Source organism: Larus michahellis, chromosome 3 (genome assembly GCF_964199755.1).
Source record: "Larus michahellis chromosome 3, bLarMic1.1, whole genome shotgun sequence".
Classification (NCBI taxonomy): domain Eukaryota; kingdom Metazoa; phylum Chordata; class Aves; order Charadriiformes; family Laridae; genus Larus; species Larus michahellis.
Genome location: NC_133898.1, coordinates 76,842,947 through 76,856,457, shown reverse-complemented (window position 1 = coordinate 76,856,457; position 13,511 = coordinate 76,842,947). Strand labels below are relative to the sequence as shown.

Here is a 13,511-nt window from a genome sequence, read left to right as displayed (position 1 = left end):
CTGATAGTATCACTGCTTCCCAAATCAGGGGCTAGCTAGGTCTTGTAACACATATATCAATTATTGATACAGATATATAAATAACAGGAGCAAGAGAAAAAAAAAACACCAAACCGTTTTAAGCAAAACTTCATCCTATAATCTTATAATTTTAAAAACCTAAAAAGGTGCAGCACCACTTTATGAATTCATCCAAAAAGATAAATAATGTTTGTGCTCCCCCTGTTGGCTCTGTCCTCAAAACACATCTCAGCATCAATGCCTGCATGAACAAAGTTTTTGAATAACCATAATAATACGTATAGGGCTTCATCTGTTTCACACACGAAACTTTGCCTTCATACAAAAAGGAGACACTATTTGATCACAATCAGAGCGAGAAAGCACTTGTGAGACAAACTAAAAAGCTGGGAGTTGTTTTGACCTACACAAGAGTTTCTGAAATAGCCATCCTAAACAAAGTGTTGTGAAAGGTACATAGAAGATGACACAGAGACATATACCTAAATGAAGGAAAGAAGTAAATAAAGGTTACTCTGAATATAAATATATAACTCCAAATGAGAACCACCAGGCACAGTAATGTGCATGCAAACCCCACAGACAGCACTGCTGACAGCTGAAGCCAGCTACAGGTCTCACAGGTGTCGGGAAGACTTGAATGAACGGATGGACTTAGCTTCTCCACGGTACCCCGTATCACTCCCCAAACCCCTCGTGTGCTCTCCAACACAACTGGTATCTGCCAGCTGCCAAGAGGCTGGCTGGCAGAGCCCCTGACCCAGCCTCAGCACTGAGCTGGTTTCTGTCACTTTGGCTTTGAGGGGACACCTCAGCCTCCACTCTCTCCCTGAATAAATTCTCACCATTGAAATCTTCAAAAAGCTTAGAGAAAGATGTGGGTTTCTGTAGTAGCAAGAGTAATGTAAAAGGGGGGCCATGTGGAACGATGTCAGGTTTTTAGAGAGAACCACGAGGATTAATGATCATTCAGCCATATTAATTGTATTCAAGTTCTGTAAGGTTAAAAATAATATAAAAAACTAAAAATCCAGATCACTATTAAGAGTAAAATTGGATCTTAAGAACCTCTGAACTTGTCAGTTTTTCCTTCAATACACAATGGAGGAAACAACAAAATTTGAACACAACTCTTCATAAATTACTTAATATATCTTCAGGCCCGAGAAAACAGGTATTTGCACATACAGATAGATTATCTCTGCTCAGATAATATCCTAGACTAACCTGAAACTGCCTTACAGGAAAATCTACATATTGTAATCCATTTGGGATTTTTTTGGCAAGTCAAGTTTACCTACGTAGGTAAACCTGAACATTTAGATTTTAAGTACTGCCTTCCTTAACAAGTTACCTTTTCCCATTAGGGTAAAAGCTGGAAACAAAAGATGGCAATTATCGTGTTAGAAAGGGTTATCTGTCTCTTAAAACCAAGTTTCATGTTTTCTATACGAAAATACTTCAAGTATGACACATAAACCCTACATATTCTTTTATTTAAATAAATCAGATTAATTGATGATTATTAATTAATTCTAATTAGTTAAAAAAATACGCAGTAATATCAAACTGAATTCAGCTTTTAAATTCTAGGCATTGCAATACTGAATATTCATCCTTGCAGTATGCAGGAGTCATTCCTCTTTCAGTGAATGTAAAAATGCAGCCCCTTTGTAAATCCATTCAGATCAAAATACATTCAACGTTCCCCCACTAAACTGTGACCAAAGACTCTCTTAAGAGCTACTCTATCTGGCTTCAGAAAAAGAGACACTAGTCTCATATAGTTAGGCACACTGAATCAGAGTAAACTGTAAGCAGGTGTCAGAAAAAAAACCACATTAGCACCCAGGTAATACTGAGAAGCAAGCAGCAGCATCCCCAATCAAAGTTTAAGAACATCATCACCTGGTTAAGAGGGACCTGTTCCCTCTCCTGTTTTATTAAAAACTACCTGATGTTATTCCTCAGGTATAACACATGATGCCGCATGATGGCAGCAAACACCAAACTTTAGCCGTACCTGCACAGGTTGTTCACCTCCCGTTCTAAAATCTTCGAGCTGCTGCACATGCCATGCAGCTACGCCGTAGGGCTCCTCAGCAGTCCTGCAGTCCAGGGGATTTGCACGTAACTGTTCTTTAAGCCACATTTGAGTCCTCACTGCTGGCTGTATGGGAGCTCCGCTCACAGCCTGTTGTCCCAGAGTTGCGTATCTCTGACCGAAAGCTTCACAAGTGGCTGCCGTAGGTTTGCTTTCAGGTAAGGCACTATAGGTCAAGTCTAAGGCATGTCTCCTGCTTGAGGAATCTGAAACAAAATCATCTTTGCTGCACGTTTCAAATTTGTATTTGCAGTCCAGTAGAGAAGATCTTTTTTTCCCCATTTCTTTGTCGTCAATTTTTAGCAGCTCCATGCTATCATGCAAACAACTTGGCCCATTTCTCCTTAATTGTGGTGACACAGCTTTATCTGTACTAGCCCTGGAGTCCACTGAATGACTACTACCATCTTGGCTGAAGGTATTTGGTGAGCTGAGTTTAGACAAGGAGGACCATTTTCTGACAGGTCTTGCATCTTTCATGTCAAGAGAATTGTCCAGGGCACCCTGATTTCTGCCTCCTCCTGACCGTACAAAGCTTGTACTCCATTTTGAGCCATCAGACTTGAAAGCTTCCCTGTGTTTGGAAAGTGAAGAGCTGGCATTAGACGGCATCACATGGGCAGTGGGAATAGAAACCAGTGAACGGCTGGGCTTAAACGAGGATGTACCACTTGAAGTTGAATGATCTGAGAAGAGAGATTTATGATGTAAATAAGTACAATACAGAACTCATATTAACATTAGTGCCCAGAGGACAAAATATCAAATTCAAGGTGAAATGCAAAAATAGAAGGAAACAGGTTTCTTGACGACAAAATAGGGTATTCTAAACCATTCAAGATTATGAGAATGGAAACATATGAAATGGGACATTTTCAGTTTTATTTTGCTCAGGTGCTATCCTTACAAAAAGAAAACTGTACTAACAGTGGTAACAGCATCTCCAGATACATTTCTCAGGCTGTGAGCAGAAGGCAGCATTTATTCCCCAGCATTAAGGTGGCAGACTGGATTTCTCCCCCACCTCACCTAATATTAAGTAGCTTCTGTATCATAAAGGGTAGAGGTATCACAATTCAGGAGCCCCAGGACCGGTTGCTCTTCCATCACCCTTCTCATTTTTTAGAGACAAAACAATTGGCTAAATGCACTCTGTAAAATGGCAGTGTTGGAGACAAGCCAGTTTAGTGATGGCCTCTTGGACAGAACTATTCATCCCTTTTCAAACTCATCGATTTCAAACTACTGGTTTTGGGTGGGATAGAGTTAATCTTCTTCATAGTAGCTAGTAGGAGTCTGTGTTTTGGATTTGTGCTGGAGACAGTGCTGATGTTTCAGGGCTGTGTCAGTTACTGCTGAGCAGTGCTTACGCAGAGTCAAGGCCTTTTCTGCTTCTCACACCACCCCACCAGCGAGTAAGTTTGGGTGCACAAAAAGTTGGGAGGTGACACAGCTGGGAGAGCTGACCCCAACTGACCAAAGGGATATTCCACACCATGTGATGTCATGCTCAGCAATAAAACTAGGGGGGAGGTTGGAGAGGGGCTGCTGCTTGGGGATTAGCAGGGCATCGGTCAGTTGGTGGTGAGCAATTGTTTTCATTTGCATTACTTGTCTTTGTTGGGTTGTATTTGTCTCTCTCTCTTACTCTCCTTGTCCTTACACTTTTTTTATTATTGTTATATTTCTTTTCAATTATTAAACTGTTTTTATCTCAACCCACAAGTTTTCTCACTTTTACACTTCCAATTCTCTCCCCTTTCCCACTGGGGGCCGAGGGGGAGGCATGAGTGAGCAGCTGTGTGGTGCCTAATTGCTGGCTGGGGTTAAACCATGACACTTCCCCAGGTGATTTGCTAAAAAACCAAGATTCTGAAAAATTTCATATTCCATTTAGGTTTTGCGTTATTTACAGACCCAAATACAATACCACACAAAAACCATGTGTAACATAATTTATGACATCTATCCCAAGCTGAAATATCAAGAACAGAGAAATCAGTGAGGTGATACTCAGGAGGGGACAGAAGAGCAAAGATCAGAGAGGTAAAGGAGAGGTTACTTGGGACTGGGTGGGAGCTTTCCTATGCCCAGCAACATGAGCTTAGCATCACAGGCTGTGGACAACCAGAAATAAACACCTAATCCTCTCATTAGAGGATCATCTCCCAAGGCTGCACATTAGCAAGCTCAGATTGCTTGTTAGGTTCACGGCAGATAGACAGAATGAAATTACTCTAATTAAAAGATTCTTTTGGGGTCCTTTTTGCCAAGAGTAAAACAGATACACTCTTATTTCTCTCTCATCCTAACCTAGAGAGAACTTATTTCTTTGGGATTTGTCAGCTGGTACAAGAGTTCATAGTGGGACAATTAGAAAAACTATTGCTCTAGAAGTCCAACTGGCATACCCAGTTTGATGGCTACAATAGGTTAGTGTGGTTGGTGAAAGCCAGGACACATTATTAATTGGGCACACTTTGAAAGGATATATTTGACTCAATATACCATACCACAGACAGGAAAAAAGAAGAGAGCTTCCAAGGGTGCAACAACTTTTTAAAATGGCAGCACTTCTTTTTGTATGTATCCAAATAAAGATATCCTTACCTCCAAATTGAATACTCCTGCCTATTTGGGAGTGGACTTCCTCACTCCTTGCGCTTCCAGCACAACACAAATAATACAGCCCTGCACTCTCCTCATGAGAAAAAAATGCATTATAGCCCACAAAATAATACACAATTCCTTGACTGATACCTGTTTATTACATACTTGTCTTCTGGCTCCTAAAGGAACCAGGACTCCTAAGAAAGTGAGAATTCTTGCTGAAGATTTCCTGCCTCCCAATGAGTTACCACCCCACCACGTACCCTCCCATTTGAAAGCATAAACTCACACCACATTGTCTCTTGTCTCTACCCAGCTGCCTACTTTCACAGCAATTAGAGAACACAGCTATCTTTAAGACTTGACAAAACTGCCAGAGCTGGCTGAAATGGACCAACAGTTTAAGACTTATTCATAGGCTGTTGTTGGTTGCCATAAAATACACACAGGATGCTCACATTAGAGAAAGTGAAATGGAGAGTAGAATACCACCTACTTGCTACCTGATGGATCACGTTGCTAATAAACGTGAGGTACAAGATTTTATGTGCAAGATGAAAGACCTTCCCTCCTCCCTGCAATTATTCCTTAAAAATTCTATACTGCAGAGAGAAACATTTTCCTTGTTTGTTTTCACTGTCTTGATATTGCTCAAAAGGTAGAATGTGTTAAAGAGAAAGATAGAAGGCCACACAACCTATTTCAAGTGGAAGGAATCACAGTATTCTGACCAAACGCATTTGTGCCCACAGCTATTAAAGCAGTGGAGCAAGTGATGTGCAATACTGCAAGTTCCCAAAATGGTGATATGGCCACCACATGTCACCGATCTGCCTGTGCCACATGCAGTACCAGTTTCTCTCAGCTCTGCCTTCCTGTCTTCTCTTGTAGCACAGTGGACGCTTGCAAAGATAGCCACTACAAACCACATACATCTTGCTACTCTGTGTAGCCAGGGCTACCAGCTTCCATCCCTGCTCTGCAACAGAAGTCAAAGTCATGACCCATCTTTGGCTGAGAACATCAAAGTAGTGATAAGAAGGTGAAAGGCATACGACATGATAGAGCTGGAATCTTGAACATATATATTATGAGATGGAAAGCACAGGGTTAGAGCCCTGCTTTCTGGAAGGATGCAGCAGAAGAGCAGGGAGCCTCCTGCTCTCCTCCTACTATCCTAGGGAGAGCAGGGAGGAAAACACACAGTAAAAAGAAATGCACTTCTTATACAGGTACTCCTTAGCCAGAGGCTGCTGCCTTTGGAACATTCAAGCAAACTAACTTCCGTACTGTACCTACTGAAGCTGGCTTTGTGTTGTGTCAGATTCAGTCCTGTGAAGGAAACAGCCACTGGCTTTTTTCTATCTAAAGAAAATAAGAGTATATTGGTATTCAGAAAGAACTGACTGTGGGGACCTATATTTTAGGCTATGCAGATTTCTATGAGTAGAAATATCACATCTGCAAGAGAAAGGTAAGAGAAGAAACCCTATCTGTATGCAAGTATCAGTAAAGTTCAATACAGTTCTGTATCAAGAAAATTATAGTAGTATTTAATGTAGCATTTCTAGTCTGAAATACTGACTTAACATCATCTACATGCAGACTTCAAACTAGAATTAAAACCAATAATAATTAGAAGTATATGATCTCCTTCACCTCTTCTTATTAGAGTACAGAGTTATTCATATGTGGCAGATTTTTTTATTTTCCTTGTTCTACTCTAAATTTAAACCCTGAGTTAGATTTAAACTTATTTTCCTCACTTCTGACACTAAATTCTTCAAGCAGATTTAAACTTGGAATGTCACATACATCCAACTACAGCTGATGGATGTCTCTGGTAATTTGTCTTAAAGTGAAACACAGCTATTTTGGCTTCAAGTTGTCCTAATTAGTCTTCCCATTAACGCTCACTGAAACATATGAGAAAATTCACACTTCTTCTCAGAGCATATTGCTTCAGTCTGCCTTGACTGCAGGCTCAGCTGGAAAGAGAGCCAGTCTGCATTCTGAAACATCTCCTCGCAACACAAAAAGCATGAAATTCAAAAATTTCATTGAAAATAGGAGAGAATCCAGAAAGCACCATCAGACTTAAAAGTTATTCTTCTATAGTCATGGGAATAAGCTCCCTCTGGCCAAATCCTGCCAAAGACTACTTTATCCAACAGCAGATTTTTCCCTTCCATACAGTCAGGGGTAAGGAAATGCCTAGTTCAGAATTAAGTGCTCTCTTCTCAGCATTACTCACTTTTCACTTCATTGAGCTAGTATTTATTTGAAGATTACAAAAACTCTTAAACACGGCTCGTGTGTCAGAGTCTTTCAATGCTTAAGACTGCACTCACTAATGAAAACTTGAGAGACAGGAGAAAAAAAAATATAGCTAGTTGTTACTGCTTTTCCTTTGAGCAGCGTCACAATTATATGTCAAATTTTGCTTTTCGATTACCCTAATAACTTTTTTTGGGGCCCACTGCAAAGCTCCCAAGCGCACTTTTCTAATAGGCATAACATTTTAATACCTGATCCAATACTTCACAAACCAGATAAGTAAGAGAATTAGAAAAACTGAATTTTAAAAACATGCTGCAAGATTTCTACCACACAATAGCAGCAGATGGAGTAAAAAAAGAAGAGCATTTCGTATGGCTTTCTTACTATCCTGTGTTACGCTTCTGAACTATTTTATTACTATATATCTGGCATAGAAAATAATGTAACAGAATCAATTTTGGTCTTAATAAAAACCTAATCACAGGGAGAGAGCACAGCAGATACTTCGTTCTGAAGAAAGGGGAGAAGAAAGAAACCCTCCAATATGAAGTTAATGAAGGCCTCCGACTCATTTACATTTTCCTGTACTATGCTTTTTAAACCACTAGTGCCAACTATGTGCATCATACCTAGAAGAAAATCTCTGAAGCCATTTCTCAGGTCAGATACACAACACCATCATTCAGCTACTCAAAACTCTTATCTGTTGCCTGACTGTCAGCCAACACACCAGAGACAGTGAAGGTTCACTGTAACCCTGAATAACTTCTCTAGCTGCAAAATTAAATTAGTTCTATAAGAAGCCCCATCTACAAGATATACTTCTATATGTGACAATTTCTTCACTCCTCCCAATAAGCTATTACCAAACAAGAACAGAGCAATCAGCTAATACAGTTACTCAATACTAATAAAAATCAAAATGCATGCAATGCATAGGTATCTAATGCCACTGAAAACAGAGAACCTTCCTTGTGTGAAGGACTTTGAAATATGATATTTTATTCAGGGTATAATTAGAAACCCCTGACCATGGAGAAAAACACCAGTATTAAAAACAGCTGACCTCTTCCTGCCCTCCCCTCCCACCCCCCAAAACACTGACATAGATTGCCTCAATCCAGGAAAATAAACTGAATTATTCCTAATAACTGAGCAGAAGATGAACAGGGGAAGCCAAGCCTCTATTATACAAATTGAAGGTCTTGAATCTGGCTGCAGTTTAGCGTACAAAAGTTCTAACATTCATTGCAGGATGTTGGTTCTTCTGAATGCTTCTCTGAATTGTTCTGTAACTTTTAACTGCATGGACCTCAGCAACAAGCCACAAGCAATTCCAGCGTCCAACATATGACTTGCAGAAGGGGCCATGAGTCTTCACTCTACCACACAAGCTGCCTCCTAGAAATCTTCTCCAAAATAGCTGCTTTCAGCAACAGTCCAACTATCAGCAATAGTCCAACTATTGCTTTTTAGCAATAATCTAACTCTTCAGGGAGTTGGTCGAAAAACAAAGACCACAGGATGATGTGCCATGACAACAGTATTTATGCTACGCGTATGTTCCCCTCTACCTACCTACTTACAAATTGGACTAGCCTTAATGTAGCATAGACAATCAGATGAGCCATACGAAACTTCAAAATGGACAGGCAGGAGGCCAACCCTAGCAAAAGGCCCTGAAGAGCCTGACTCATCAACCTCTGGAAGCAAAATCATGCCTTTGCAGGATACAGTAGCAGTCTTGGTTTGTGTTTAGTCAGTTTGTTTTGCTTGGGGTTTTTTTTTGGGTTTTTTTGTTTTTTACTGTCTAGAAATCTTCACCATTCTTTTCAGAAGCCCTGTTCATATTACTTCAAGTATAACATGTCAAAATATGAGGTGAATGAATGGACAAAACCTCTGCAAATAAACATCTTCCAAAGAATAAATAAATAAAAGCATGCATCATAGAAAGCTATACCAGAAGAGGAAGTGCTGCCGACACAAGAGAGAAGTGTTCAGACTTTTAACAAGTTCTGTATGAGAAAATGAGCCCCAAATGCTCACACAATTCCTAAACATAATTTGTTTATGAAGCACTGTGTTTAAACAGCAAGTAACTAAAACAAAAGAATAGCTAACAAAAAACTTATCAGAAGCAAAGTATAATTTAATCCTAATGAATGCTAATTTAAAATAAGACAATATTAAATACTAAAATACTGCCAGTAAACTGAGTTGCCTGTGTCACACCTATGCCTTCAAAGCAAAAAACAGTCAAATGGTGTCCAGAAGCAAGTTCAATTAATGTTATTTGGGGAAAAAAAAGCAAGTTCACTGGCTTCCATCATCACCAGTTGCCATAATGTCAGTGTCAATCAGAACTGTTTTACATAAGCATAGCAAAGTCCGAGTTGGTTCTACTTTATTTCAAACTAATTCCTGGAGAATTTTCTGTAATCTATTGTGTTGCATAGCGAAAGAATGCAAGTTGTACCTAAAAACTTGGTAGTTTTAAAAGCTGAAGTAATTTAAAATCTGCATAATTCACAAAGACTATGAACTGTACAAACCCGAATCATACAAATGCAAACTTAAGAAGTTGCAGCTGACATGGAATTTTTAAAAATTGAAGCTATTTTTTTGCCTTTATTACTTCCTTCAAACAGCAGCATTACAGAGTAAGATGATGAAATACTGGTAAAGCTAATATATCTGAGCCGTGTCATTAGAGAGAGATGTAAGAAGGAATAAATGGTAGGTCAGCTTCACAGGCCTCCCACAACCTACAGAAATCATAGAATACTACAAGAGGAGTTTAAAGGATTTTTAGTACACAGAAGTACCAGGGTAGCATACACACTTGTGCAAGGAAGGAAATGCAAAGGTCACACTGAGTTCCAGCAAATGGTAAACAGCTCTCAGACATCCTTACAAACAAAAGGAATATTACATATGTATGAAAATACTTGAACAGAAACTTGCCTAACATATCCCATCTAACTTACTATGAACTGGGCATTTGGTATCAACTCCATTATTCTCCTCACCTACAGTTAATGACTTTCCTTTTTTCCATCTGTGACACCTCGCTCATTTCCACAACCCTTCTGGTAAACTCACTTCTCCCTTGTTCACCAGAGAGGTGATAAGGGAGCAACAATCCTACTTAGCATAAGAATCATTTAGGTTGGAAATGACCCTTGGGATCATCGAGTCCAACCATCAACCCCACTCTACAAAGTTCTCCCCTACACCATATCCCCTAACACCACATCTAAACGAGTCTTAAACACATTCAGGGATGGTGACTCCACCACCTCCCTGGGCCGCCTATTCCAGTGTCTGACCAAAGTGAGGCTAACGCTCTTAACTTTCAAATAATATGGAAAAAGAGGAGTGGGAAACAAGTATGTTCTAAAGTTTAGTTAACAAAACACAGAAACTGATTGTCACTGAACAACAGAAAATTATACCTTTTCATTGAGCAAAAGAAAATTATTTTCTCATAGTGAAAATTAGCCCTATATCCCTGTTTTCATACTATTTAAGTTCTGTTTTTCACCTTGCCAAATAAAGCATTGCCTTTTTTCACTCAGATTTACCTATTTCCCCAGAACACAGTATTGACAAGGAACATGCCTTGTAAAAGTTACTTCTTTGACTGTATTCAGTCAAAGGGTACTTGTAGGTAGAGTACTAAAATACTCTTTTAGAAGTCTGCTCTTTGACCAACTTTCATTAGGACACAGCAGACACTCCCACATTTGATTTATTTAATAAGTGTTGTCCTATACCTAAGAAGCTATCGCTGTACACCAAAACCAGATTTCTATCACACCTTTCGAGACCGTAGACTTGGTAAAAAAACTCATCAGTGAAGCTGTTAGATTTCAGCAACGAGGACATGCAATTAAACGATACAGTGGACCACATGGAAGGACAGCATCTTCATATGATCTCACCTTAGCCCTACAAATCAATCTCTGCATTCCAGTGGCCATTTCGAGAGCCAAAATTCCTAATTCTATCGCTTAAGTTAGATGACAAGAGGCAATTTGAATATTCTCCCAGAGAATTGCACATGGGTGATCAAACCATAATCAGTGCCAAAATAAAGCACACAATGGAGATTATACATTTGCTTTTTTGAAGATCAGACTTTATCAGTTTAAAAACCACTGCACAGGAAAGAGACAAGCTCAATAGAAACCATTAGTTTTCTCCTATGTTCCACTGCAGTCAGGTTTGAGGTTAAAGTTCACAATATTAACCAAAATTAAAAGACATCTGGTAGAATGACCTGTCATCCAAACCACGCCTCATTAAAAATTAATACATGTTCCCTTGAAATATATAGCTTTTTGTGCAAGAAAATATCAGGTAAAATGATCCACATTCTGCTTAAAAAAAAAAAAAGTTACTTTAAACTAGCTGTTTAGCAATATCAGTTATCAGAAGTCTCAACTAATAAAAACTTTGCAGTGTATTTCAACAAATAAAGCTCAACAAAAACTTCTAAGAACATTTTGTGCTTTCCAACAGTTGACTACAGGGAGACTGTACCAAGTCAATGCAACAGTTTTTGACAGGGTAAAACAAATACAAACTCCACAAGCAAACAAAGGCAAACACCTATGAGGGGTACAGTAAAACTCCTGGGATTTGCTGTGATAAAACTAAGTTTTTTAACAGGGACTACATACATGCAGAGAGAAAAAAGAGGAGAAGAAAACCCCTAAGCCCCCGACATATCACATACATACCAAGTAGAGCCATCCTGCTTAAGCGATCTTAAGACAACTAGTATTTTAAGATTTAATACAAAATAGGACTGCCTACTAAAATTTTCTAAAGTGGCAATTTGCCTAGCAATATCTAGCATGATAATACTCAGAGAATCTACAACTCCAGAACAGAAACATCTTCAAATAAACGTAATAGCTTCCTACACTTGAGCCAGATGTGGGTCAAATTACCTTGCACACATGAAGCCCATATTTGGCAGATGATTTAACAGGAGACTGTAAAGAAGAGTAGCACTATTTAGAGGTGGGATGCTGCCAATCCAAAATGAAGACCTGTGCAACAAGGACAGCTTTAACGAAGTAGCATACAGTTCAAAAAGCAGCAGGTGAAATAGTTTTACAGGAAATGATTATGCTGTAATTAGTTTTTTCTGCTGAAGAGTCAATGACTGCAAGATTCTATTCTGTTTTCCTTACTGTACTCAATTATTCCAGATGCCAATGTTAGAAAAATATGAAAGTACAGATTCATTAAAAGCACATAAGGCAAATACTATGGGGTATTTAATTGAAGCAGAAAAGATTTCACAAACTGTACCTAATCAGAGAATCTAAAGTAAACAGCAGGTAAACCCCAAGAGCAAATTTTTATTCCACAGCAGTCACTAGAAACAAGTTATAAATAACTGCTATTGGTTCAACCCTGCAATGGCCATCTGCTAAATTAATCTATAAAGACAAAGGCTAACCTAACTTACATAAAATCTCTTCAGATGAGAAAACCGAGCATGTTAAGATAGAAGTATGTCTTAAAAGAATTAACTCGTTGTACTGGAACACAATACACCTTTTGATTTATGCATTTTGCCTCCTTATCCCAAGACTATCGCACACCCACAGTCAAATATAATTGTGATTTCTAGAAACATAACATAATAAAGGATGCTCTGAACAATCATTTTCGAACTTTAACTTTCACAGCAGTTAACTGCCACATACACAAAGAGACAGTCCATCCTTGATGCTTTCTCTTTGTGTACCTCTCTGCCTACCAGCTCTTCAGCATTCAGCTTTGGTGTTATTATTACTGCTGTACATGTGCAGTAACTGATAGAGAACTGTGCTAGAGGATGTTCATAAGCTGCTGTATGAATACATGTGAGCAACATGCAACTGGCCACCCCAAAATAGTAAAAAAATATTATGTATAAAGTGTGGATGCTCTATGTAAAAGAGCAGAAACTGAAAAAAAAAATTGAAATTTTGTACCCCATAGTATCTTTTCCAGCAATCTGGAGCTATTTTTAAGAAGTAGTTACATAACTAAGTAGAACGATTTTTAGATTAACAGGTTCTATTTTTGCCCCCCAGATAAGAGGATAAAGCAATATTCCAGAACAGCAGTCACGTAATCAGGCAACTTCATTTTGCTGAAATAAAAGTGTGAGTGAAAACTTATACTGCCACAGGGATTATTTTTTTTTCCTTTGTGTTTGGTTCTTTTTTTAAAAGTCAAGACTTTAACTTGCATTTGCCTTTTTATGAAGGCCATCTACAGCTTCCAATTCCATTTTCCAACAACAAGCACTTAACAGTGAAGACACGCAGAAATCAAATAGTCCCCTAGGACCTTCATTAAAAGTAATGGCTAAAGAAAAAAAAAAAAAAAGTACTACAGATGTCACAATACACCTCCTTCCTTTCTGAATCTGCAAGATACTCATGCCGCAATACCATCTACTTCAACAGCAACCCAATACTCCCTC

General features: G+C 38.8%; 1 protein-coding gene across 1 annotated transcript in view; it reads right to left on the bottom strand.

Moving 5' to 3' along the window:
- Positions 1–13,511, bottom strand: part of CEP85L (centrosomal protein 85L) — a 114,940-nt gene that overhangs the window by 65,243 nt on the left and 36,186 nt on the right. Inside the window, exon 3 of the mRNA XM_074580875.1 lies at positions 2,045–2,811. Coding sequence (XP_074436976.1) covers positions 2,045–2,811 — 767 coding nt within the window. The remainder of the gene's footprint in view (positions 1–2,044; positions 2,812–13,511) is intronic.